Source organism: Molothrus ater, chromosome 9 (genome assembly GCF_012460135.2).
Source record: "Molothrus ater isolate BHLD 08-10-18 breed brown headed cowbird chromosome 9, BPBGC_Mater_1.1, whole genome shotgun sequence".
In the NCBI taxonomy this organism is placed as follows: Eukaryota; Metazoa; Chordata; class Aves; order Passeriformes; family Icteridae; genus Molothrus; species Molothrus ater.
The window spans coordinates 26,179,100-26,205,731 of NC_050486.2; the positions used below are offsets into that span (position 1 = coordinate 26,179,100).

At 48.6% G+C, this 26,632-nt stretch overlaps 3 protein-coding genes across 5 annotated transcripts in view; 1 reads left to right on the top strand and 2 right to left on the bottom strand.

Moving 5' to 3' along the window:
• Window positions 1-1,625: 1,625 nt before the first annotated feature.
• LOC118689765 (NADH-cytochrome b5 reductase-like) lies at window positions 1,626-12,514 on the bottom strand. Its single transcript, XM_036388205.1, has 7 exons — window positions 12,453-12,514; window positions 11,191-11,382; window positions 10,207-10,355; window positions 9,005-9,092; window positions 5,859-5,963; window positions 4,559-4,762; window positions 1,626-2,933 (listed from the first exon to the last, which is right to left on the bottom strand). The coding sequence occupies exons 2-7, from the start codon at window positions 11,377-11,379 to the stop codon at window positions 2,730-2,732; spliced, it is 939 nt and encodes a 312-aa protein (XP_036244098.1). The 5' UTR covers window positions 11,380-11,382; window positions 12,453-12,514; the 3' UTR covers window positions 1,626-2,729.
• A 236-nt stretch (window positions 12,515-12,750) lies between these two features.
• MRPL37 (mitochondrial ribosomal protein L37) lies at window positions 12,751-16,771 on the top strand. Its single transcript, XM_036388204.2, has 7 exons — window positions 12,751-13,179; window positions 13,404-13,587; window positions 14,054-14,169; window positions 14,664-14,849; window positions 15,128-15,285; window positions 15,775-15,978; window positions 16,546-16,771. The coding sequence occupies exons 1-7, from the start codon at window positions 12,780-12,782 to the stop codon at window positions 16,621-16,623; spliced, it is 1,326 nt and encodes a 441-aa protein (XP_036244097.1). The 5' UTR covers window positions 12,751-12,779; the 3' UTR covers window positions 16,624-16,771.
• Window positions 16,772-20,894: 4,123 nt separating this feature from the next.
• Window positions 20,895-26,632, bottom strand: part of SSBP3 (single stranded DNA binding protein 3) — a 54,970-nt gene continuing 49,232 nt past the window's right edge. For 2 of the 3 annotated variants that reach the window (XM_036387787.2, XM_036387788.2), the window contains 9 exons: window positions 25,406-25,470; window positions 25,258-25,306; window positions 25,017-25,052; window positions 24,758-24,812; window positions 24,273-24,343; window positions 23,475-23,553; window positions 23,248-23,276; window positions 22,958-23,059; window positions 20,895-22,403 (listed from right to left, as the gene is read on the bottom strand). In XM_036387787.2, coding sequence (XP_036243680.1) covers window positions 22,374-22,403; window positions 22,958-23,059; window positions 23,248-23,276; window positions 23,475-23,553; window positions 24,273-24,343; window positions 24,758-24,812; window positions 25,017-25,052; window positions 25,258-25,306; window positions 25,406-25,470 — 516 coding nt within the window. In that variant the 3' untranslated portion in view covers window positions 20,895-22,373. Of the gene's footprint in view, window positions 22,404-22,957; window positions 23,060-23,247; window positions 23,277-23,463; window positions 23,554-24,272; window positions 24,344-24,757; window positions 24,813-25,016; window positions 25,053-25,257; window positions 25,307-25,405; window positions 25,471-26,632 lie in introns of those variants that run through there. The other variant, XM_054515732.1, reaches the window with a different exon arrangement.

The window sequence follows — 26,632 nt, forward strand, 5'->3', positions numbered from 1 at the left end:
CAGAAAGGACGTGATCAGGACTGTGAGACTTCAGAGAAGATCAAAGGTTTAAAAACGGTCCCCAGGAGAAACGAGAATTATTTAGGCAGGAAATAATGAGATGAAATTAAGAAGGTATTTAGGCTGCACATGAGGAAGAAAAAAGGAAGCGAAGCAAAGCCCCTCTGCCCTGCACAGTGCTGCACGGGTGGCAGGGGCTTCCTGGGGGCAGCCAGAGATCAGGAGCATCCCACCAGCACCCCCCTGCCTGGCAGGAGAGGCAGGATGTGAGCCCCTGCCCTGGCTGGGCATTGGCCACCCACCCGAGCTCACACACCCCCAGCTCCAGAGATGCCCCAGTCACCAACAGCACCGACACCAATTCCCCATTAAACTGGCACCAAGGGGTGGTGCTGGGCCTCCAGAGTGAAGGAAGCCTCTCATGTTTTCCTAGCAAGGAATATTCTGCACCAGAGCCTTTCCAGTCTATCCTCTGAAAGGGGCTGTCCCCATGGGGGATGGTTGGGATGAGGGGACTCGTGTTAGAGACAGCCTGAGAAACAACAAAAGGCGGGAGGGGGAAGGGAGAGAAGGGCAGAAAATAGAGAACAAAGTGCCTGCGGGCGGTTTAAAGGCTCCTTCGAGTTCCTGCTTCCAAGGACATCATCTCCCCCATGGAGAATGTCTCGCAAAGCCCCTGTCCCCTCGGGCGGGACATGCCCCGCTCCTCCCGCTCGGCCGCAGCCCGCCCTTGCAGGATGGCAACCCGCAGCACTCACAGCTTGCTCCGTCTCTCACCACCCTCCCTTTGAGCCACGAACAAAGACGGAGCTGCGCGGCAGAACGGCCGGACCAGCTGGGTAGGGTTTAAGCATCGTGGCCCATATGTGCTGAAATACCCAGACATATTGGGGTTGTGTTTAAAGGAACAGTCCCAGCTTTCACGCTGAAAGCCGGCGCTTTTCCAAGGCGAGCGTGAAGTTTTTTACCTTGGGCCTTTTGCAAAAAGGTGGGGTGTGGTTTTAGCAAAATCTCAAGAAGGCATAATAATTTAAGCTAGGGGACTAAAAGCAAGGTTTTCAAATACTTAATATCTGACAAAGAAGATTTTGTCCATATTCCTAGCTAAGGCCAGAGCAGGGAGAACAACTGGAGAAAGCATCTCATTATTTTATCGGCCTGTGTACAAAGCATCTTCACTACACAGTGACTCAGGGAGGCTGAAGCACAGTATGGATTGGAGATGAGAGCTTGCCTTGGACTGACCATGGACAACTTCCCTGGATTTCCATGACTTTAAAGCCAGAACACCAGTTCTGGGTTAGGAAAATGGCTTTCTTGTCAGCCCTTTCTCCAAGGAAGTTAACATGAAAGCTGCAGCTACACTTGATTAATTCCAGGCATTTGGTAACTGTAGACAAATCTCAGCAGTGCAAAGGGAACTTACACTCCCTCCCAAATGTGTGAATCAAGCCCCCACTTCAGTGCACGCTGTGTTTTTTGTGTAACAAACTACATTTCCTTTGTGCAAGGTGTAGTGTTAGACACAGGTACAAAAGAAGCATGAATGATAATGCAATAATCATCTGAGATAGCCTGGGAAACCCCAACACAGGGTGAACTGGGAATGAACAGAAAAACACAAGGTGTGCAGGACTGCTGTATTTCCAGGTATAGATACTAAACACACCATTCTGAAAAGGTAGAAGAGTGGATAGCACATAGCTCAGAGGAAAAGCAGCAGCATTTTGGACTGAAAAAAGAGCAAGATGCCCAGGTGTCCAGGCTGGGTGCTGTGTCAGGCTGCCATCCCTGAGGGAGCTCCCTGTCTCACAGGGAAGCACCCCAGCAGACCCCATGCAGCTTTCCCTCCTCAGGTGGTGTTCCTGTATGCTTAGGGAACCTCCTCAGGCACCTGAGAGAGTCCTGTGACAACGTCAAACAGCTGCCTATTTGTAAAGAGGTTCAATTTAATGAGCAAGGGTTATGATACAACACTTAGGGGACATGGAAAGCAAACAACCATCCTTCCTGACAGACAGCAGCCACCACCCAGCCATGCTCTCCCAGATTTAGGACATGCTCTTTGTGTCCCCAGGTAGCATTTCTAGGGCTAATCACAGGGTAGGTAACACAGGCTGTGCCAGGACAGGAGCTCAGCCTGCCTAGGCTCTCACTAGACAGAATGTATCACTCCATCCTTATGGAAACTTTTTCCATATATAGTTTTCAGAGATCAGTGCCACCTTCTCTGTATTAATGTACAATGGGGCAACTGAGGCACAGTGAGGCTGAAGGGACTTGCCTGACATCAGCCTGCACATGACAGAACCAAAGTGATCCTGACTCTGCTGTCCCCTTGGCCTGGCAAGGATCCCTGAGGATTATATCTCTCCTCTGGATACCCAACAGGGCACAACACCACTGCAGAGTAACACAGATTGCAAAGCAAGTCACCAATCCTCATGTTACAGCAGAGCTGTGTGCATGGATGCTTTCTAGGAGATCTCTCTCTTAAAATTGCACTTGAAGACTTCCATTAAAAATGCCATGCAGGTTCCTGAGGTGTGGGTAGCACAGCATGTACCAGCCACTCTGGAATGGCACCCATTCCTTAAAACACCCCAGACTGAGGATCAACAAACAGCTGCTCCAAGGAGCTCAGTCTTCTGAGCAGGCCCTTTTGTGCAATGTCTGCAAAGAAACAAGGACATCCAAGGCTCAGCCCAAGGTTCCTCAGGAATGTACTGCTAAAAGACAAAACAGGAATTTTCTTCAATTCCTGCAGCTTTCAAGTATCTACTCATATCTTCATTGAATGCAGAAGAGCCACAAATTAATACAAATGGCTTTCTTCGACAGGAATTTACTATTGTCTTCATCAAGTCCTCATTGAGACGACCAGTGTACGTGTTTTCCTGGTAGCTCCAAGGAAGTTTTTCCAGCGAAGTTTCCTGGAAAGGTAAAATGTTTTGCTGTGTGTGATGTTAAAAAGGACAACATTCCTTAGAGCTGAATCTGCCTCCTCCCCTCAGAGTGGTGCACAGGATGATTTTCACCTTTGTGACACCATGTGGGTGACAGTGACCCTTCCTGAGAGCCGCATTCCTCTTCCCAAGCCCAGATGAAATATTTCTCTGCCACTCACTCAGAGGGGACTGAACAAAACCAGAGTGTAACTATCACAAGTAAATGCTGCAGAACTTTTTCCATTGAGAACCATCTCCCAGGTTTCCTATTCCCAAATCCCCAGTCTATTCCTCTCCATTGCTTCTCCCATTCCCAAGTCTCTTTCAGTCCCATCTCCCTCCAAGTCTCTTTCAGTCCCATCTCCCTTGACCAAAACTGAAAGAAGGCAGCTCTGCTCCAAAGCCAGCTCTGATCCCATGAGAAGTGTCAGCTCCTGTGGTGCTGGATCCAGCAGGGACTCCCCTGCTGCAATTAATCAGGAGCAGAAGGTGCTCAGATGTGGTGGTGACAGGCAGCACAATGAAATACAGACAGATACATAATCTCAAGAGGGAGGATGCACGAGCCAGCCTTGGACTACCACAAACCTGCTAAGAGAGGAGGAAAAAGAGAGAGAGGAGGGGCAGACAGTGTTGACAGGGGTCAGGTGGGTTTTGTGCCCTTTGCTGATTGAATTTCAAGACCTCCTCGTGCTCTTGAGACAGCAGTCAAAGAGTTTAAACACCCTGAAAAGGGTATTTAAGCCATGTCACCACAGACAATTATGGTTATGCTCCCACAGAGCAGCTGAGGGGGTACCCAAGTCACCAGCACTTTTCCCTCTACCAAATCTCATCCTGCCAAGGCCACGTGTGGAACAGAATGTATGAGGCAGTTCCACTGTGAGAGATACAAGAAATGATTCATCTGAGGAACTAAAAATGCAATGGGATTCATTCCCTTAGCATAAATAATTCTTTCTATATCCTCCCAGCAATGAATCCTCATTTCTGACGGAAATAATTTTTAACCACCAAATCCGTGCAGAACACAAGCAACTTTGGGACCAAATGGAAATAAAAAAGACTGCTCAAAATGTAAGACCATTGAGAGGTATGCCCTCATCCCATGAATGTGGCAGAAAAGTAATTTTACAGAGGGGGAAACAACTTTTAGAAGTTTAAAAATGGGTCAGCAAGGAAAAATAATTGCTGGGAAGTTGGTGCTAGCACACCAGAGGAGAGCTCTAGCCACGAGTGAAGAATGGAAGATAAGGACAGATTAAGGCACTGGTATTAGGAAGAAACAAGCTTATTTGCTGTTTAGGTGCAACAACTACTGTCTGAAATGGATGGGAATAACCAACAGTGACTATGGAAGAGCAGCTCCATCCCAACAGAACAGGGAGGCAGAGAGGAACAGTGATGGCCACTTCCCCAAAATTCTCCAGACCAGTAGCAGTGTCAGTATATGTAGCAGATTTAGGAACAGCAGCTACTGGATCACAAATTAGGCTGGATGACTGGGAAAGAATTAAGCTCATGATTTGCTTATACAAAAATGGAGGAGGCAGAGGCTCATCCAGCACACAGAACCCTCACACAAACACATTTCATATCCATTTAATTACCTGGCTTAGGACATAAAATATTCTAATATTCCAGTACCGAGCCAAATCCTGCAGAAGAGGTTTTAAATAAATTTTGTCAAAGGTAGGGAAGCAGCCAACAAGAGTTACAAAGGTTTCATCCTCTTCATCATCTGTTATGGACTGGAGGATGGGAATCATTGGTGCAAGGCCGGTGCCAGAGGCCAGCATGAGGAGTTCTCCATGCTAACAACAAAACAGAGAATTTGGAATGAGCTGTGGTGGCTGGAAATGGGTGTGCTCATGGTCAGTTCCTCCTATTGCCACCCTGGTAAAGGATCTCTTGAGAAATAACATACCAGAAGGTCATGAACTGGTAAATTCAGATCCCAAAATGTATTTTTCTGCAAAGGATTACAGATAGCACTTAAGGAATTTACATATCAAATCCAACAAAACTGGATTTTATCCAACTATAATAATTTATCCTAACTTTAGCCTTGATTTCAATTATTCATGTTTCAGTTTCAATTCTGCAGTACGCTTTGCTGACCCACTGTGTGTTTTCTTCCACTGGAAATGCTCCCTGGGTTTCTCTTGGTTGCTGCAAAGTAAAATCCTGAATGTCCTCTGGAGGGAATGAGTTTGTCAGGAAGCAGGACACAATTGCTCTGCATAGAACTTGGCCACTCAGATTTTAGTTATTTTTGTTGGAGAAAAAAAAACCCAAACAAACAAACAAAAACAAATCCACAAAAACCCCAAAAGACTTTGGGATCTTAATGACCAGTGTTTCAAATTTGCTCCTCATTTGAAAGGTCAGAATTAAGTAACTGAATTAGCGTGTGTGAGAAGTCTCCCTCTGAAACCAGATCTGCCTTTCCCTGCAGCCAGCCTGGTATTGGCAGGTGGGATCAGCGTTTGGGGAGCGACCTGACACCTCAACAGCTCAGGGAATACCCAAGAGAGGAGAGGATTAACACCTCCCCTTCGCCCCTACTCACTCACAACACAGAGATGTGGGTCAAATCAGGTAAAAACCCATCCACACTCATTGCTGGTGCAAAGAAAGTCCCCTTTATTAGGAACTCCTAATGCAAGTGATGAACACAGAGCCTTACTAATATTTTCCTGTCTCCCATCCACCTCCTCTTCCCTGTTAAATATTCTGCAGTTCAAGAAAGTGCTCCAACTGACTGCTAATGCTGTCACACTGTACAGTAACCCAGGAAGTCTCTAAAATAATCATGAAAACAGTAATCAAATTGATGTCTTCCCTTCAGAGTATTGAACAAAGCTTGCTGCCACAGGCTGAAGCATCCTATGGCTCTTAGGAACTAACCTTATTAGGTTGATATGGGAACCCTCCAAACGGCCCACGCCAAAAGACCACGTCTCCTCTTTTCCATGTTTTTATGTATTGTGACATTAGCCCAGCTTCATAGCACTAATAAAAAACATTGCACAAAAGAAAAGAATAATTATACTCCATTGGAAAGTTTCCCAGCTTCAAGTCGATTATAAAGTTATCTACATTTAAACGAAAAGGGGACAAAAAACCATTTCGTGTATTTAAAAAAGAAAGAATGATCTGTTTGAAAAATAACTCAAAGTTATACCCAAAACAAAGACATTTAAATTAAATCATATTGGAACCACTCCAGCTTGACTATAATGTAAACACAACCCCCCCTCTCACGCAGCCTGAATTTCCAAAACTGGAAAAAGCTTATCAGAGTTCTTGCTTACAAAGCACACAGAGAAGAGTGTCTTGAATGCAAAGCACAGTGCAGGCCTTCAAGTGTTCTCCAAATCTCAGGGTATGGGGGTCTGGAAATGCCCTCTGGGTACTGTTAGTTATATAAACACTGCATAGCTCTTGCTTTGTTTCAGTCTCTCAGATGCTGCACTGATACAATTAGTGACCCAAAGTCAGGCTTCTCATTTGTAAAACTCTTTGTTTTCAGACCAGATCATCTGGATGCTGAGGGATGCCTCCACAGTTCCAAAAGAATATATTAATGTTGGCCCCATGGAAGAAAAACACGAGCAAAAAACCTGCCTCACTTTCCACCAGGCACAAACAACATTATCCAGGCTGTTGCCTGCAGGAATGCTGCTCTCACTCATGGCTGAGGAGAAGGGCTCAGTGCTTGCTGGAAACTGAGAAGGGATGAGAAGCTGGAAAATGAAGGGCTTGTCCAAGCAGTCATGTTGCCATCCATGCCCTAAATGTGTGACCACTGGATGTTTAAAGAGAGAAATGTGAGCAAAAGAGCAGCCACAGTCTGGCATGTGGCTGGAGAACCAGGACTGGCCCAAGCAGCAAGAGCTGAAAAGCCCAAAGCTGCAGCACACAATGGGTCTCACAAGGATAAGCCTGGGGAAGAGCAACAGGACCAGGGGTCAGAAGATGGGATGTGATACAAGCCCACACAAAAGAAGTGTATTTGGGGGTATTTCCTGCACAGGCATTGGAGAGAAGCCCGGCTCCACACCCCAGTGCCTTGGCTGGCCACCAAGCTGCACTGCAGGCAAACAAAATTGGTGAACCACAAAGCAGCTCAGCAAAAGCTAGTGAGGGAGCCCGTGCTTGTGCTTGCAAGCAGTGTTAGCTAAGAAAGGACACAGGTGCTCCTCCCCTCCCAGCCTCTCACTTAAACATGAAATATTAAGAAGTATTAGCACCAGTTGTTACATTCAAAAGGTAAATCACACACATGTCCAGGCTCTGAGTTACTGTCAGAATTCTTTTATATTCAGAGGGCTCTGGGCAGGTGCTAAGTCTTGTGCAAAGAGTGTGCACTTGCTTCAGAGAAGCAAATTTTATACCTCCCTTCTTCAAACACATCCAGAAATCCAAGGCAAGAACAGAAAAGTTCACTTACTGCCTATTCCCGAAGGACAGGGGTAATGGAAACTAAAACAATCCTTCTTTCACCAAAATTACTAAAAAAAAAAAAAAAAACTTGAAGTGAAAAGTGATTGAGTGGGTTTAAAATGAGTTTTTCTAAATAAAAAGGAAAAAAAAAAAAAATCTCCTGGGGGAAAAACTTCCACACCCCATTTTACATGGAGAGAAACCCTAACATTATAAAATCACTCCAAAAGAGGGTTATGCTCTCTAAATGGCAACTCCCTCAATCTTAACTGTAGTATCACAAATGCAATGCCATAATAACAGGAGACAGAAGGGTTTGAACAGTGCTTGGATTGCATAGTAATAATAATATACTACTTTCCAAAATTGCCTCAATAGTGTGAAATATACCACAACCTACAGAGTGAGTTATAAAAATGGCTGCTTTACACTGGGTGTTACCAACCTCTTTTGTCACTGCCAAAGAATAACTATAGCTCCTTTTGGGATGAAAGGTTCTATATAAAGGAAAGGTATCATTACAATCATTACTATTATTATTGAAATGCAAAACCTGTGAGTAATGAGCTGCTATACATGAAATTTCAGTCATCCTGTGAATGTATCCTATTAATGCAACTCAAATGCAACGTTTCTCTCCCCTACCACACACCAATTGCCACAAGAATGGAGAAATGACCCTCCCACAGGTGTCCTAGAGAAGCTGTTCACTTTTCTAAAGAGCAGGGTTTGTGTTAGAACATACAATGCATAATAAACCCCAGAAACATGAAATCCTGGAAGACAGGCAGAGAACAAGTGGCCCTTCTCTGCAAGCCACCTGGGATACCCAGCACTCTGAATTTCACACCTGTACTGAAGTCTGGGTCTGCCCTGAGGAGTCCCTAGTGACATATGGATGCAGTATTGGAAAAATGTTCAAGTCAGTATTTGCCACACAGAATAATCATTTGTGAGCACCCTGAAGACTTACATGAGACAGACTTGTAGCCAAATCTCCTATAAAATCCTTTTGAACTCAACCAGCATTTTGTGGTTGACTCCATAAAGGTGAGGACACTTGTCCAAAATGGGCTTTGCCACCATGTCCACCTCAACAGATGCAGCCTGTGCCTATGGGACACCTGTGTCCCCTGTGGGCCACAAAGTCCCTCTCAGACTGCAGCTCCAGAGCCCTCTCTGCACACCAGGGGCAGCTGCCCACTGACAGAGGGGTGTTCTTCAAGTAAAATACAGAGGGGAGGATAAAGGGAAACAGTTCCCAAAATCAGTGGTTCAGCTGGGCTGACAAATGGGTGCGATTTCAAAGACAGCCTGAAAAAGCAAAATGAAAGGAGAGAAGTAGAATGGACAGATCTTTCCATCTCAGGGGCTCTCCCAGGTGATCTCAGGGCTTCTGCTGCAAAGCACTTGTTTGTGTGTCAGCTCATTCTGCTTTCAGTTTTGGGGGAAAACGGCAATTTTTATCAGCAAAGCAAAAATCCTTCAAAACAACAGAGAAACAGTCCATGAGGAATTTGAGAGAGTCTCACTTAAAACACTGACAGCATGCTTGGTTCTAAAGAAAACACCTTGTACTCTCATCCATATTGTCCAGGCTTACTTACTTTAATTAGAACTTCAAAGTAACCTTCTGCATTCCTGGGGCTAATTGGAGTATAGGCTCTCTGGACCTCCAAACCATTCACCACTCCTCTGAAGAGAAGAGAAACAGGAAACCCCTGTGACTTGGGTCATGTGGGGGGCTCCTGCAGCTCTCTGGGAGACAGGTCCTCTGCCCAGTGGCCCAGCCTGTGCACAGATGCAAAACATTTCCCTTCCAGAGGCAGAAATCCAGGGGGAACAGAATGGCTAACAGCACCTTTTGTTTTCCCAGTGGTGGCCTCAGCTGTACCACATCCAGCTCCTGGACACACCCCTGAAAGGGATTTTGTAAGAACATGCATGAGTGGCAGAGGGGAGAGAAAACACTTAAGTTTGCAGTTCCTTTTAGGCTGGGGTCACTTTCTGCATCCAGTCAGCATCTGGTAATCAAATAACAAAAGCCAAGGCACAGCCTTGACCTCAGGCCTTGTCAATACAGACTGTATTTTCCTGTAAGTCTTCCCTTTCCATGGAATTATCCACCCTGCTCTTTGCTACTGACCACGGGAATTGATTGCAGTGACCAAACCTTTCTGTGTGCTGAGCCAGGGCTGGAGGGAGGAGTGTGTGCTGTCAGCAGAGCCAGCTGCACACACCAGCCCTGAACATACCAGGCACGTCAACAGATGCACATCAATGGCATCCTAACAGGACTTTCTCTATCTGGCAATGATCACCACAGATGGCTGAGAGACAGAAACTTTCCCCAAGTGGCCCCTTTCTGGCAAGCAGCAAACTACATAGGAGGGTTGTTTTGCTAGAAATCAGTCAGGCAGTGCTCGTGTACTGGGGTGCTCAGTTACCCCAAGATATAGGGTCTAAAATACCTAGCTCTGGGGCAAGTGCAGCTCATTGTCTTCATTCCAACACACTGGAGTAAATAATCTGTTGTAACATCTATTCTTTTAGATCTTTCCTTCTGCAAATGTATTTTCTTAATCACACCTAGTTCTTTCTGAGCCACCAACGCAGGGATAATGCTGAAGAAAACTACAGCTTTTACCATAGAATTAGTAAAGGCAGCGAGCTCACGAGCTCTTTCATCTGTGTCATTGTGGAGGTACAGAAATCATGATTTGCCTGCTATGAAGCCTTTGTCTATTGACAAAACCCTACGTGTTAGGTTACATAATGCAGACTGTTTAACTAGCACAGAGAACAATACCTTAACACGATATGTTGTCCTAAACTCAATCGCAGGCTGCTATTTCCCGGTAATTCAAATTTGTACTGGTAGGTGTCCTCTGTCAGCTGCTCCACCAAGCTCACGCTGAATGCAGTGAATGTATCTGGATTCAGCTCTGAATTATTGCTCTGCAAGAACAACAATAAATAATTACTTGGTTAGATGGTGTCTTTTATTATTTCATTTTTCTCTGGAAGCAAACGTGTATGCTCATTTAGTGCCAGAGATACTCAGGACGTATATTAAACACTGAGGCCCGGCGCAAATTCCAGCTCTCTGCTGATTCATTATCATGTTCTGCAGCGTGCACTTTGGGATCTTGCATTTCTCCCCACCACCACCTTTTTAAATTACTTTTTTTTACACCTTACAGCAAGGTCATCCTATTATGACTCACTGCGATCATTTTCTCGTATCTGGAAATAAACAGAAATAATTCTGCTAAAAGAGCCAAGCGCTGCTTTGGGGGCAACTTTGCAACCTGCTGATGGCCACAGTGAACAGAAAATATTGTCAGTTGTTTCAGCTGATCTTTTTTGCTTGACCCAGCATAGTTAATCTAATGTAAAAGGGCACTGACAGACTTAAAAATTACACTCTGAAGACAATTGCTCCACCACATACAATGTTTTCTCAGCATCAAAATACGAGTCTAAAAATCAAGCAGAGATGAGAAAGGTGAGGAAAACAAAGCTTCTCCGAGGAAACTCGGAGAGGAGAAGCTGCAGAGCTAAAGCTGTAATGCGACACCAGGGAGAACTCTACACTTGGAAAATCACATTACAGCAGGGAGAGAGTGGCCAAGGGGGAGGGAGAAGGCTGAGTTTGGGGAATTGCATTTACAACCCTCTCTTAAGGCACCACTTGAATTTATCCCTGCATCCTTCACCCATCACCACCACCCCACACTCGAACGAGTACGATCAAAGCACAGGCTCCAGGATGCGATGAAGAGAAATCGACCTGCTCCTTCTTTCCCATGAGAAGGCTTTTGTCTTGCTTTGCTTTGGCTCTCTCCCACTGTGCAAGCTCCTTCTCGTACACATCGTAGATGCAGGGCTTGCAGCCGCTGCCGCAGCACTGGGATGGAGAAGGTTCCTGGGGCCTCAGAGCCAGCCAGTCCTCCTCGTTAGCACTCTCGTTGTCACTCATTGCCTGCAAAACACAAGCCCTGCATCAAACCCAGCACGATGAAAAGCAGCGCGTGCTCATTAGCTGGGTGTTTTCGGAGAAGGACAGAAAACCTCTCTTGAGCATCTTGTGCGTATATGTTAAACTGAAAACCTGGAGCTGATCTGTGTCTGCACACCTCATTTTTGCTCGAGTGCTCAATGCCTCTGCACAAACGCCAGACCTCGCAGCCCAGAGCAGAGCCTCAGCCCAGCCTCGGGCCCTCCTCCCCAGACAGGCTGCCCAGGCAATGCTACACCCTTTAATCCCGCTCGTTCCGCCGTGCTGATTTCCTACAATAGAGCCGCTTGGTCACCCGGAGCAGAAACATCTTAAAAATCTGCTGCTCGGCCCAGGAGAAAGGGTGACAAACCCAACGAGCAGGACAATGGGTAACAAGCCCAGGCACCAGATGCGGCCTGAGGCCTGCGCAGCTTTGGAACGGGGGTGGGCGGCCAGCTGAGAGCAGCGTGCAGAGCCAAGAGACCTGAGGCGAAGAGGACAAAGTCTCAGGCAAACAACCACTTTGTATATTCAATGGGCTTTGAATATACAGGTAGGGGAGGCCAGCAAGCACAGGATTTTATCTCTTGCTCCTGGTCTTCCCAATGAGTTGTACCCATAGAACACTCTTCAGGTCAAAACCACGGTGTAGACCTCGCGGGGCCCCTCCACTCTCACACACGGGCTGAGTAAAGGCTGCTCACAGCGCGCTCGTGTCTGCATCCCTTGGACACAAAACGGGCCGCAGGAAATTATGAAGCCACGGGTGACGAAGCGGAGGAAGCGAACATTTAGCGCTTCCAGCAGTTTCACTGTCAAGGTCAATTAATTAAGTAACCTTCACCTCTGTAACAGAAACGCACTCATTTCAAGGAGGGAGGGGCGGGGAACGGAACAGAGAACCAAAGGCGACTGGCCCGGCTTCCTACCGCTGTGTCCGGGGACCCGGGGCACCCATGAGCTATGAACGGCGGGTAACCCTCGTGGCCGGGAGTAAGGCCGAGACGCCCGGGCTCGGGGCTGCGCAGATTTACAGAGTTTCGAGCACTTACTGTGCGCGCCCGGGGGTTCGGACAGGCCGGCCCGGGAGAGAGCGGCCCCAACCCCGAGACACCCAAGCGGGTCCCGCCGGCTCCCGCCCAGAAACGGTCTCCGAAGTGCCCCCGCCCCACAGGTGAGGAGGGGCCTCTCCCCGCTCACCCACCCAGCGCCTGCCCTCACCCGCCAGGCAATTTGCCGACCCTCCCTTACCGCGGGGCGCGCCTGCCCGCCATTGGCCGCCGCCGCCGTCAGTCACCGCAGGTGACGGTGGGGGACGAACCCTCGCCAAGATGGCGGCGGGCGGGCGCTGAGGCGGCGGCGGGAGGAGGAGGAGGAGGATGGCGGCGATGGCGGCGGGGCCGAAGGCGCTGAGGCGGGCGGGGGTGGCGGCTGCGGCAGTGGCAACGCGGGGCCTCGCCCGCGGCATTGTCACCCGCGCGGGGCGGCCCCGCCACCGCGCGCCGCTTCCGCGCACGCCCTGGACCGTGCGCGGGCCGCCGCCGGAGGTGCTGGCGGAGATGGCGGAGCCGCGGCCGGTGCGGGAGCAGGTGGAGCTGGACACCGTCACGTACGCGGAGCGGCTGCACTACGTGCCCGGCCTGGCCCGGCCGCGCTTCCCGCCCTGGGAGCGCGGCTGGCGCGACCCCTGGCACTCGCCGGGGCCGCGCTACGAGGAGATGCCGCTGTACAAGGAGCGCGGGTGCTACATCTGCCATCAGGGTGTCCGCATGCTGGAAGGTACCCGACACCCCGCGCTGTCCCCTGCCCAAGCACTCGCCCTGCTCCTCCTGCCAAGGGTTCTCCTCGCACTGAGTGTAAAACACGGGCTGTGGAGAGCCTGCCCAGCCCCATGAGCTGCCCGGCAGCCTCGGTCACATAGGGAATGGCTTGGGTTGGAAGGGGGCCTGGAGCATCACCACTGTCACTTGCGATAGATAGATCGCTCTGGGTTGTGTTTCCAGGAGTGCGGCAGGCGCAGTGGCTCACCAAGACGAAGCTCGTGGAAGGTTTGCCCCCAGCCGTGCAGGGCATTATGGATAACCCGGCTCTTGGGCTCCAGGAGCTGGAGGAGAGGGCGAAACACATGGTGTCCCACGCGCGGCTCTGGGACACGGCAGAGGCTGCTCCCAGGAGGGAACGATATTGGTGAGTCCTCAGCTGTAGAGGAGGTTTTAAACTCTACAGAGACAATTCATACTGAGCTCTTCTGTAGAAAGAGGGCCTGCTGTGCAAGACCCTCTTCATCAGATTGTCAAACAAAAAAAGCAACAACCAAAGCAACAAATAAAACCCAATTCTGATTATTGGCAGTAGCACTGACATAAATATACGCTGGATCAAAGCTTCTTTCAGGCCAATGTCTCTGTTTCAACTCAAGATCTACTAGCTGATGCAGAGTATCAGTTTTTAAAATAATTGTAAGCATTACCTCTGCCAACTTGAAACAGGCCTGGTGTGTGTGATACCAATCTGCAATCTCTGTTAACTGTTTGGGAGTGCTATGCCATTGTATGTTTTACATACAGTAATTTTGCAGCATTTGTGCCCCAGAAGCGTCTGCCTGCTATTATGATCTCATTTTTATGTAACTGTTTCTTTTCTTGTTTTACAGCCCAATGCTGTTTGAAAACCTGATACATATATGCCGGTTAATGTCTGGGAAGTATCCTTCTCTGAGTAAAAGGATGTTGGCTAGAAACTGCAGGATAGCAGCAACATGGGAAAGAGGTCAGTTGCTGCTGTGGTGGAAGCATTTAGCTCTGTAAGATAAGAGGGGTAGCAAAGCTCCTGGCTTTAAGGCTGAGGATTTGGAAAAAATTAAACAATTTCTGGAACCGGGTAATTCTTTCTGGTTTAAATAGCACTGTTGGCATGGGCAGCCTTGGATGATGGCAGGATGCTGTCCCTGAGGAGATTATTAGGTGTTAATCAATATTGACAAGATGGTGGGAGAAGGGAGCCAGTCTCTTAGACCTGATTGTTTATTTTCTTGTGTCCTAAATCAGTGCTGTTGTTTTTCTAAGGATGTTTAGTTAAGAACTTAGCCCTAGCAATTAATGTTGGCATTTTAGAAGAACCTACAGCTGAGCTACTATTTAGGATGGGTTTGGAGTTGAGGGGGACAGAGTGAGCCTTGCAGAACAGACTGGCAAAAGGAAATGTACATCTTTCCCTGATGTTATTTCACCAGTGTTTGACTGTGGCCTAATTTCCCTCCCCAGAATCCATCCTCCTTCAGGTCCGTGGCCTGAGTGGAATACTCATGAACTCTATGAGCCCAATACCACCAGTAGCCTCCAAGGAGGAGATACTGGCCACCAAAGAGCATGTTCTGGAGACCTTCTATCCCATTGCACCTACAATCGACCTTCAGGAGGTGAATGTGTACAAAGAGCTCAATGATACAGGTCAGTGCTGATCATAATCATCTGTGTTGGGGTTAACTTGGGGCTCCTTGTCCTTTTGGGGCAGCTGAGAGTAGGGAGTGTGTGGGAATGAGGGAACAAGTTTGCAGTGCAAGTTCTCCAGACCTGTGGTGGGTGAGTATATTGTTGCCTAAGCAGGACTGAGGACAAGAACTCAAACCCCAGCAAACGACTTGAGCAGTTCCTGAAGATAATGGGAGAAAACCTTGGCTGCCTCGCGTCTTCCTGAGCGGTTTCTGACATGAGTATGTGCCCTTTAGGTTTCAGAGATGGTTATCCCTACTCTCACCTTCACACCCTGTTCTTCCTGGAGTCTGCCAACGTTCGCACTGACAGGTTCAGACCAGAACAGCTCCGTGCTAAAATGCTGATGTTTGCTTTTGGCAACGCGCTGGCCAAGGCCAAGGCGCTCCACGGGGTACGTATGGGAGCCTCCTGCTGGGCCTCTCTTCTTCCTCTGCTGCTGCAGCCCCTGCAGGGAGGCCTCAAAGCCCCTTACTTGTGTAATTTTTTACACCCCCTTGTGTAATTTTCACATCCAAGCTTCCCAGTCCAGAGGTGAAAACCCAACCTTCAGAAATCCACTGATGAGCAATGTTTGTGATGCACTGGGGTGGTATGGGCAGGAACCAGGGAATAGGTTCAGCTGTAAAACTCTAACCCATCCCACAGCTCAGTATGTAAATTGACAGTTCGTTGTTGGCTGAAGGAGGAATTTTAATTAAACTACAAAATCTACATTCAAAACTTGTTTGACTAGAGTAATTTTCTGGGCAAGGTAACAATATATTTATTAAAATCTTGGCTTTAAACCAACCCAAAGATGCAGAATCAGCAAGTACTCCTACAATTTCTGTTGTAACTAGCTTTTGAAACATTCTCCCCCACATGCCCCTTCTTTTCCTAGAATGATCCCAAGGTTTTGGAGCAGCCAATAGTGGTGCAAAGCATTGGCACAGATGGACAGCTCTTCCAGTTCATGGTGTTCCAGTTAAATACAACAGACCTTGTCTCTAATGATGGTGTAAAAAACCTAGTCTGGATTGACTCTGATCAGAACCTGTATGAGAGAGCCCAGTGTGTCCCAGAAATCAAGAAGGGAGTTGTTACGGTAAGGAGAACTTGGGAAATGTTGGTGGAAATGCTGCCCTTTCACCACAGCTGGGGTTCTGGGAGCTGGCACAGAGCTGCAGGAAGTTTTAAAGTAGCTGGGGTGACCCACAGGGGACATTGGCCTCATTTTTACCTTGGCAGGTGTTTCTCAGGAGACCAGTTCCTGAGTGTTTGTAGTGCTGATGTGTGACATGCCAAGCTTAACGTGAACTCCTACATACAGATACCCCCAGCTGAAATCCACCATCCCATAATGTGCTTGTTCAAAGCCAGCTCTGAGGAAGGGAACTCTCACAAGCAGCCATCAGCCTCTCTGGGGAGTAAATAGAGCACGGGGCTGCCAGTACTGGTTATACTGGGAGGGCATCTCACTCACAGGCAAAGGGGTTCTGCCCTCTGAGATTGACACCAGTGGAAGTACCCCCACCCAAACCCTTCTGGGGAGGGAGAGCACAATTTGGAAGCTGCCATGCCTGAAAGTCTTATTCAAGCATGTTTAAAGCCGTTGTTTGTCTACATTAATCACTTCACTGCAAACTGAGCATCCGTGTCTTTCTCTCTGCAGAAGCCCGCTGGAATTTCTGGCTTTCAGCCAGACACATTCAAGAAGTTTCTGGCACTGTATCTGCATGGAACTGTGTGAAATTCAGCTCAAATGAAAATACTTCACCAACTGTACCTGCTGCTTCTCTTTGCCAGAACCGTCGTATAATTAAAGAAAGGTGGATTAATTTACTTTAAAAAATAAATTATATTGTTACAGAAAGTAAAATTTCTTTTTTTAAACTAAATAGTGCATGAAGAAACTCTTTCATTTTAGGGGCTCACCCCTCTGGATGTGGGTTAGAGAAGTCGTCAGATGCATCCTCCTGCACTCTTCCTCCATTGCCTGGGAAGAACATAAGCCAGTCATTATTCCTGTGCGCAGGCTCTGCTCTCAGTGTGCTTCTGCACAGAGCCAGACTCAAACCTATTCCCGAGGTTGCTTTGAGTCCCTCTGAATGCAGAAGAGACTTACAAAGCTTCAAGGGGAAAGCCTGAGCCACGAGGCTTTTTCATTCTGCCTGGCTTTGACTTTGTTTTACTCCTGGCTGCCGTGGGATGCGTCGTGCTGCCCTGTGCTTAGTTCCCAAAGCACTTAATCGGAGGGATTGCTTTGTTGGATCTGTAGAACCACAGTCCTTTTATCCCCCAATCCTGGATGAAGAGACCTGTGCATTTGGGGAAAGTGGTGTAGAATGTAGCGGGAAACTTTGGTGCCTGTAGCTGGTATTTGCTGCTAAAAATACAAAGGAAGAATTTCTTCCTGCCACACAGAGTTAACTGAGCAGGAAGCATATTCTTTTTAACATGGGGGGATTAGTGTGGGTTTTGTAAAATGAAAGCTAAATTAGCTGCAGCCAAATGTAGAATGTTTTGCAGTTCTGGTACCCTCCAGCACATGGGAAGGGAGAGGACAGCCTGCGCTATTTTAAGGTGTGGAAGAGCACATTTCCAAGAAATTCATCTCACTTCAGTGCCTTGTGTCAGAGGCTGGTCTGTGCTTTGTGATCCCCGGCCATCTGGATGAGCACCCCAGTTGTGTGTTCCAGCCCCAGTCCATCAGGCAGCTCCTCTCTGCAGGCTTTGGGAACATTCACCAGTCACATTTGAGGTCAACAATTGCACCCCGTAAATTGGGATGCAGTGGCTGCAGGCTAAATTAACAAATCCCTCCATAGTTAGCAGAAGTGCTTGAAAGAGAATAAAAACTCATAAAGCGTTGCAATGCTCTGCATCATCTTAATCCTGCCTGCTCCAGGGATGCCTAATTCAGCCCATCGGAGTAAATCTGTTCAGGTCTGTGATTTGCAGCCAGGTGTTTGGGAATACATTTTACCAGAGCTGTGCTCTGTGGAGCCTGTCACACGCAGTGGGTGTTTCTTTCTCGGGCTGCTGGCTCCCTGCTGTGTCACACGGACCCTGCCTGACATCCCCTCGCTCTTCCAGCTTCGGGTCATTACCCGTCCTAGGGAGGAAGCCCTGTAGGGCAGCCAGCTGCCTGTTAGCATTCCTGAGGAGAGAATTTCCCCGAGGAAGCCTGCTGGAAGAGCAGCTGTGGTGGAGAGGGGTTGTGTGGAGGTGAAACACCTCATGTGCTTCTCGTAGATGTGGGAATTTGTGGGGATGGTCTGTCTGGAAGAGGCAGAGTCCCTTCAGTTGCTTTTACCTCTCAACAAAGACATCTCTGTCAGGGCAGGCAGTTGAAGGGGAGAGACTGAGGGAAGCTGGAACCCTGCTGTGTCCAAGCTGAGCTGAGACAAAGCACAAACACGGGGAGGGATGGACGAAGGCAGAGCAAAGGCAGTTTTGAAAAACAGCGGAAGCAGGGAGACATGGGATGGTCAGCAGGAAAACAAGGCTTCAGGGGTTGTGTGAGGCACCAGGAAGGCACTGCAGGTGAGGGGATCATACACAAGGGTGTGAGGCCATGTCCCTGCTTTGCTGAGGCACAGCCACTCTCACCTGAGGCTGGGGGGAAGTGGTACTGGAGTGTTGTTGGAAGGAGCAGCTGATCCTTGTGCAGGGAATGCTCCTCTGAGGGCTGATCCTTGTGCAGGGAATGCTCCTCTGGGGGCCTGGAGGGGAGCTCAAGCTGTGGGCAAGTGGAGCTCCCAGCTTGGCACCTGGCACAGATGCTCAGGTTGGCCCCTTGTGGTCCTTGAACCAGGCAGCCCCTACCACCTATGCCCGGTGTCCTGCTGCACTTCCCAAGCACACTGCATGGCTCAGCTCTCCCAGTTCCTCCAGTGTAGCCTGCTGGAATCGGCCCAGCTGAGGCAGGTGGGCTGGGGAGCCCAACAGTGGGTCACAGGAGCACATCTGGGTTGACATCAATAACTTATAAAGGCTCTCAGCAGACGAATGGCATTACCTCAGCACGGACCAGGGCCAGGCATTAACTTTTCATGAATGGCAGCCAGGGAAGCAGAACGTGCAAGAATGAGGTGGCAGGAGCCCGAGCTGAGGAGGCAGAGGAGCCTGGCTGCCCACAGGAGAACTCTGCAGGACCCAGAGGAGCCTGGCTGCCCACAGGAGAGCTCTCCACCACTCCACACTCCCTTCCCCTGAACCGCTCCCACTGCAAAATCCAGCTCCACAGGCTGCACACATCGTGCCAACAAGTACACACCGTGCTCAGCCTGGAGCCCCTGGTTGTTCTGATCCTCCTCCTGCATTTAATTTAATGAAAACTAATGGGGGAGACAATTATCCCTGAGGCTGGGCTCAGGAGACATTTCGAGGAGGGAACTTGGCAGTTTCATGGTGATATTTAATAATACCAGCCTGTAACCCTTAAGAACCATCAGGAAGGACTTTTCTATGCCCCACAATAAAAACACAACAGGCAGCAGTGCAGGAGCCTGCTGCTCTGGGCAGCCAAGCAGGGCCTGGGTGGGCAGGGATGGCCCCAGGGCTCTGGGAGGGCTCTCATCAGCCTCAGCCCCTCAGGGGTCATGAAACCAAGTGATGGACAATGCTCACACTCTGCTTTCTGCAAAGCACAGGGGGATGTGATTGCCTGGACCAAAGACCTAAAACTTCCCAATCTTTCCCCCAGCCTCTGATGCTGCCCATTGGGGAACCAGGTTGGGTTGCCTGGGTTTCTCCATCCCCAGTAGCTCCTGGAGCTGTTTGTTCCTGGGACAGGTGTGTGCACCCACCCCGCACCACGGCTCTTGCCCAAGGAGGGGTCACTGACCCCACAGCAAGCTCAGTATTTGTGTATTTGAGAACAACACTCGTGTATTCCCCTCCCTTTCTTACCTCCCAGCAGGGCAGGACTCTGGCAAAGGGAAGTGGCAGCGCCCAGCTCCTGGCCCAGGGAGCTGCTGCAGAGCAGACCAGCCTCCATCACCACCACGCTGGTATCCCAGCTCCCCCAGCCTCTAACGAGCAAAGCCTGGGGAGCAGCGTACCAAAATCCCCTTTTCAGCCCCTAAAGCAGCCCTCTCTGCCTGCAGCCTGATGGGCTGGGTGTGGGGAGGGCAAGCATCCAGCCAGAACATCCTCAGCCCGGTGCAGAAAACACCATCTCTAGGCTAAATTTTCAGAAATACTTAAAAAAACCCCAACCAATTCCAAGAAACAAAGAGGCATCACTAAACCTCACCCAGGTCCTGAACTGCATCCTGAATGGTCCTGAATCCTTTTGGGATTTTGAATTCCCAGGCTCAGCCAGTCCTCCTAAAAAGCCACCTCAGCTCTGCATCACCTCTGCTCCTACACCCCAAATCTGGGGCTTGGCCCTTGCTAAAGGCTGGAAAAAAATACCCAACTCCCACCCTGGGTCTGGCAGCAAACACCAGGAACAAACTGCAGAGCACCGAAATCAAATGTTTATGTTGATATTTATTACAGCAGGGGGAGGGGGGAGAAGGAGGGGGAACCGTTTCATTCAAAAAACCATCCCATACCAATGAAGACAATAATTTAGCTATTCATTTTAAAATACATTAAAACCGGTCCTTTCATTTCCTCACATCAGAACAAAAAAATTAAAATTAAAAAAAAAAAAGAAAGGAAAAAACCCCCCACACCTGAACAAGAGGTAAAGTGGAAAAGGTAAAAATTTGACCCCTTGGGGAGCCCCTGGGTATGCAATGCAACAAATCTGCATTAATTGGAAAATATTAACCTGACTGTAACTATGAGACTGACACCCTCAGACCCCCATCCCACCCGCCCCTCCCTCCCTCCTGACTTTCTACAGGTAAAGCAGAATGAAAATGCCTAGGAAAAAGAAGGCAAACATTAAAAAAAATTATTATTCGTATTACACACTAAAAAAAAAATTGTTTTGTCATCTCATGTCTTGCAGTCAGAATAATAAAAACAAGCCAAATGTCCCCCAAAAACATTTCAATGAAGGGGTGCGGAAAAAAGACATCCCTTTAATAAAACATTATCAACAAATATCGTACACAAACTACAATGTATAATAATTATTTTTTTTTCCCTCTCGGTAATTTTCGAACCAGACTACAAGGTAAGAAAAAACACTGAAACAAGATACAATGCTTTCAATAATCCGCACAAAGGTCAAATCCAAGGGAGAGAATATTTTACAGAATATGATATACATGGAGCAGAAATGGGAGCTGGAGAAAAACCAAGACCAAACTACAGGGTAGTGTCATGTACAGAGATCCCAACCCGCCGCCTTGGCTCGTCCCTTCCTCTCCCACCAGAAGGAAGGGCCTTCGATGCTTGCCATTAATTTTTATTTTCTTGTTACAGAGCGAGCCTACAGAATAGCAAGGTTACATTTTAACAACAAGAAATCCTTAAAAAATATCTCCATCCAGTTCCAAATCATAGATAAGTGAAATCCTGACAAGAGCACATCTCTAAAGAAAAGAAATCCCCCCGCAAAATACCCCCAAAGCAAATAAAACCCCCAGAAAATCCCAAAGTTAGCTGGAGATCACAGTTTCAAAGTCCCAGGTCAGATTAACCCTTTTTTTTCTTTTTTTTTTTTTTTCTGGTGGATTTAAAAAAAAGTTATTAAAAAAAATCTATTTTTGCAGTGAACCAGCTGAAGGATTCTGGGGAAGGGAGGGACAAGAGATTTCTTCTTGTACTCAGAGGAGGGGGAAAGACTAACACAGTGCATGCCACAGTCACAGAGAGCAAGATCACGATTCATTGGAGGATGTGATCCTGGAAGGGGTCACCTGTTATATTAACAAGTTTATAACGAGGTGCTGGAGTCTCTTCCCCAAAGCAGATCTTGTTAACTGGAGGAGGAAGCGTTGTGCTGCAAACAAACCAAAAAAAAAAAAAACCAAAACCAAAAACAACCCCAAAAAATACACGGGAAAAAAACCCCCAAAACCAAAAAAAAAAAAAAAAAAGAAAAAAAAAAAAAAACAACAGGCCTTCTGAACGAAAACCACCATTGTAAACTGTCCAGTTTATTTAAAAAAATGACTACAACAGAGACAACATGATTTCATATCTAGACTAGCTTCCTGGTGTCGCACGGCACAAACATACAACAGGTTCGGTTTCTGTCTTTATTTAAAAGAACAAAGCAAAGAGATCGGAGTTGGGTGCTAGAGGCTTCCGTTTGTTTCCAAAAAGAAGTGTCATGTACATATATAAACCCTTCTGCACAAAGAAGGGTCTTGTCATGTCTTGAAATATTTTAAGTTTTGTCCTTCATGTTTTATGGAATAAAAAGTTCAGCCTTTTTATTGCATGAAACTAAACCTGGGGTTTTGGCCCCCACCACGCGTGTCCCTGCCCATACACCTAGCTTCTTCTTCTTCTTCTTCTTGCATAATTCGTTGAGATCCTCCGAACGGCAGCTGACTCTCTTGATCCTGGAGAGGAGGAGGGGGAGGGAAATCACACACTCATCGTCATGCTGGGGGAATACTGCAAGAGAGACAGAGCCACGGTGAGAAACCAGGCGGGTCACAGCCCCAGACATCGAAGGGAGGGATGCAAAAGAGGCTGATCACAACTACACAGCAACCTAATTGGATCTAATAAACCAGGAAGAGAGGATATGCTGGAGACTCCAATTTATCAGGGCCTAATCTGCGCTTGTAACTTGCTTTTCCGGGAAGAAAATCAGCAGAACGGTATGGGGCGAGATGCAATTTGAAACAAATAATTAACATGCACATGTGTATATGCTGCTAATAGAGGAAGAACAGGAGGGATGTCTGCAGCCACCCATGGAGCCTCCAGTTGGCCAGGCCAGCACAGCCACCTCTGCACCAGCCCCTCTCCACCTGTGCACCCCATCCCACCACAGACCCCAAGCTCCCACTGCCTCATCTCCTCCTGCCCACTCTTCTCTCCTGCAGCAGCTCCCACATGGCACAACCCAAGTCCAAAAGGCCCCCACTGTGCCAAGCCCACCCATCCCAGTGCTGCGACACCTTGGGGACTGTCCCCCCATCCCCAGGCAGGCACTCACTCACATTGTCATTTTGGAAGGAATGGAGAAAGTTGCCTCCCAGCTCCCCGTCGTCTCTTGGAGTGCCCGGGGGATTGCTAATGCCACTTATGTTGTTTGGAGAATTCTGTGGGAGATGGAGGGGAGGTGGTGAGCGGGTCCCCACAGCCCCCCTGAAATGCCACAGGGGCAGGACACAGCCCTGCCCACCCCAGTCACATTCCCTGTGTCCCCATCCATCAGGGTCACAGCAGCACCCCAGTGCTGAGGGAAGGGCAGATCCCACACACCCGCCCTGCAACCAACCCCACTTACTTTGGGAAGTCCATCTATGTCTCCTGACCCTGCAGAGAGGGGAGAGAAAGGAGAAGAGCCTTACTGGGCCTGCAGCCATGGCCCTGTGCCCCCCAGAGCCCCGCTGACTTCCCCCCAAAGGCTCTGCTTTGAGCACTGGTGCCAAGTGGGGGCTGACTCCAGGATGGGAACAGGCACTGGGATGCTCTGCCAGTGTCCCCCAGGGGATGGAGGACATCAAGGCTCACCTAATGATCCGTTCATGTGATGGGGCTCCATCCCGCCCATGCCGCCCATGGGGCCGTCAGAGCCGGGGCCCATTGGGAACTGCGCAAGAAAAAGGTGACAAACCCAAAATCAGCCACAGAACAACCCCAAGCAGCTGCCACGGTGGCTCCTGGGGACTGTCCCTGCCCCAGCCATCCTCTGGAGCAGGGCAAGGAGGGAGGTATGGCAGAATCACTGAATTGTTGAGGCTGCAAAAGTCCTTTGACATCACCAAGTCCAACAGTCAACTCAGCACCCACTAAACCACACCCTTAAGTGCCAGATCCACACATTTCTTGGACACTTCTAGGGACGGTGACTCCACCACTGCCCTGGGCAGCACTTTCCAATGCCTGGCAACCCCTTTGATGACAAAAAGTTTCTGAATATCCAATCTAAACATTCCTTGGCACAACCTGGGGCTCTATCACTCCCTGAGGCTGCGGGGCTCATGGTCCTCTGGGTTCACCCATAAAATTTGGCTGGATGGCCAACCTAGAGCTGCAGCACAGCACTCCAACCAGAATTCCACAAGATTTAAGGTTGCCCATATCCCACAAAACCCAGCACCTTGGCCGGAGCAGCAGGACTGCTGCTCTCTTAATAAGCATAAAAAATTAACAAAGTCGCCCAAGAGTTAATCGCTTTTTGATGGTTTGTTTTATTTCTGTTTTGTAACAAATGGCTGAAATCAATTAAACTGCTTTACTCTCAACTGATGAAGTTAATTATGATTTGTTATGGTATCTGATATGTAAATTATTAGAAAGCAGACTTACATTTGATCGACTGCCTGCGGGCGGTACTGGATTAATCATTGTGTAGATGTTGTCACTTGAATTTGTTGAATCTGTGGAACAGTGAAGCCCAGTAAGTCGGGTGATTAATTCATTTCTTAATTAAAACAAACTCATGCCACTTGAACTCATTCTTTTGTATTTTATCACCCAAAATTCCCTCTAACTACCACCATTTTCTGGTTAATTTGTATTTAATGAAGATCCACAAAGTTTTTAATCAAAGAAATTCAACTGTGAAAAATAATTCAACTCCTGGCTGGGAAGGGTAGGGGGATAATTCCTCACCTTCCTGAGCCCCCCAGCATCCAAATCCACAGGGGGATGTAGGAACATCCCCCAATGCAATCCCAAAGTCAAGAAGCCCATCCTACTCACTTCCCAGAAAGCCAAAAGCCATAAAAATTGGTCATTACCAACAGGGCAGGGATGGCCCTGGAGAGAGAGGGGTCTCAGAGGGCTCGTACCTGCAGGACTGGGCATGATGGGTGTCCCTGGAGGGCCACCGCCGCCGGGCGGACCCTGCGGAAACAAAGCTGGTGTCAGATGTGCAAACATGAGCACTGCCCACCTTTCCATGTTTTCAAACACCTCCCCCAAAACCAGCCCAACAGCAACTTCCAACCCCCAAACCCAGCCCAGTGCCACCTCCCACGGCACTGACTGCCCCCTCAAACCACATGAACTCCTGATGAAAGGACAGACAGCAGGGGCAGGAGGACTCACCACGTATGTACCAGGCGATGAAGAAGAGTATGGGATCTGTAGGGACAAGAGGGACAGGTTCAGCCACGGGTGCATCCCATCAGGGCACGGCTAAGACCCCCTGTGCCCCCTCAGCCTGGCCAGGATGGGAGTCCCAGCAGCCTAAGCAAGAGGCTGGGGAACCCCCTCTCATTAGCAGGGCTCAGCTAATGGGGAATGATCCCATTTCCATGACATTTCCCAACCAACCCAAGATACTCACTGAGTTAGCACTGCTGGGGTTCGGCCACGGTCTACCAGCGCCTGGCCCCCTGGGGACAAAATTGAACAGGGGTAAAAATAAACCTTGTGTTTTTCTGCAGACAGTCCCGAGCCCACGGTGAAACCTCCCAGTGTGGGGATTGCCTTACATGTTAATTCCAGGCATGCCAGGACCTAGGGAGTTGGGTGGAGGTCTCATGCCGCTGCCGTAGTTCTGCAACGATAACCAAGGGTCAGTCTACCGTAACGTGCAGGACACCAGAGAGACAAGAGAAAGGGGGAAAAAAGCCAATAAACAAACAAAAAAAACAAGCGGGTCTGTGTGCAAAAATGAGCTTTAAAAAAAAAAATTAATGACGATGAACATAAGAGGCAATTGTGTTAATAAAAAAACCCCAGGCAGCTGAATATGGATGGGAGCCAGGCTGAGCCCCAAAGTTCCCCCTCCCTGCTCTCTTTGGAGGGAAAACATCCCCCTCCCAGCTCTGTGCACAGCCCCCAGCGCCAGCAACAGCCTTTTGGATTTTTCCCTTTGTGCAGGAGAAAATGGGCAGGAGGAGGAGAAAAGGCACCACTCGGAAGGTTCCTGCTGCAGTGTAAGGATGAGGAAAGGCTGCATGAGCTCCCCCCGAGATGGAGCACTCCTTGCTCCCTGGATGACTGCTGGAGTAGGGAACACCAAGCCAGGCTTGTTTTTCTGTTGCTCCCCAGCTCTCTGCTCCATCCCCTGGAGCGGGCGAGGGCAGGCAGCCCCCTGGGCCCCCTCTCCTGCCTTATTCCTCCCTGGCTTAGCCTCCAGCTGGGACTGGGAGCCTCAGATCTGCATCCCTCATCTCCTAAAACCAGCTCTAGTACAAAGCCAAGCCCAAGGCAGTGGAGGAAGAGGAATCCCCCGAATGCTGCGCTCCATTTGGTCTGTGCTTTGCTCCGTGTGCCCTCCAGGCGACGTGCAGCCAGATTTAGGTCCAGATTTAGGTCGCGTTGCCACTCTTCCCCTCCCACCTCCCTCTCTTCTGTAATGCATCTTTTTGGACTGTGTTTCTGCTATTTAAAGAAAAAACTGCTACAGCAGGAGGAGGGATGGCTGGCCACTTCCTACACCACAGCCCCTTGGAGTGCTCCAAATTGGATTTTAAGTACAATACTTTAGTATTGTCAGTTTTTACCTGAATTTACCAGTGCATGGTGCACTGCTGAGGGCATCACCAAAGTTTGTTTTGAAGAGGTAGAAAAGGGTTTTCCCCAAACAAATTACCAGCAAGTCCCTAATTGATAGAAATTTCAGCCATTTACACTGAATACAGCAGCATCAAGCCCCTTGTTTAAAAAAAAAAAAAAAAAAAAAGGGCTCAGCATTTTTAATTGGAGCTGAAAGG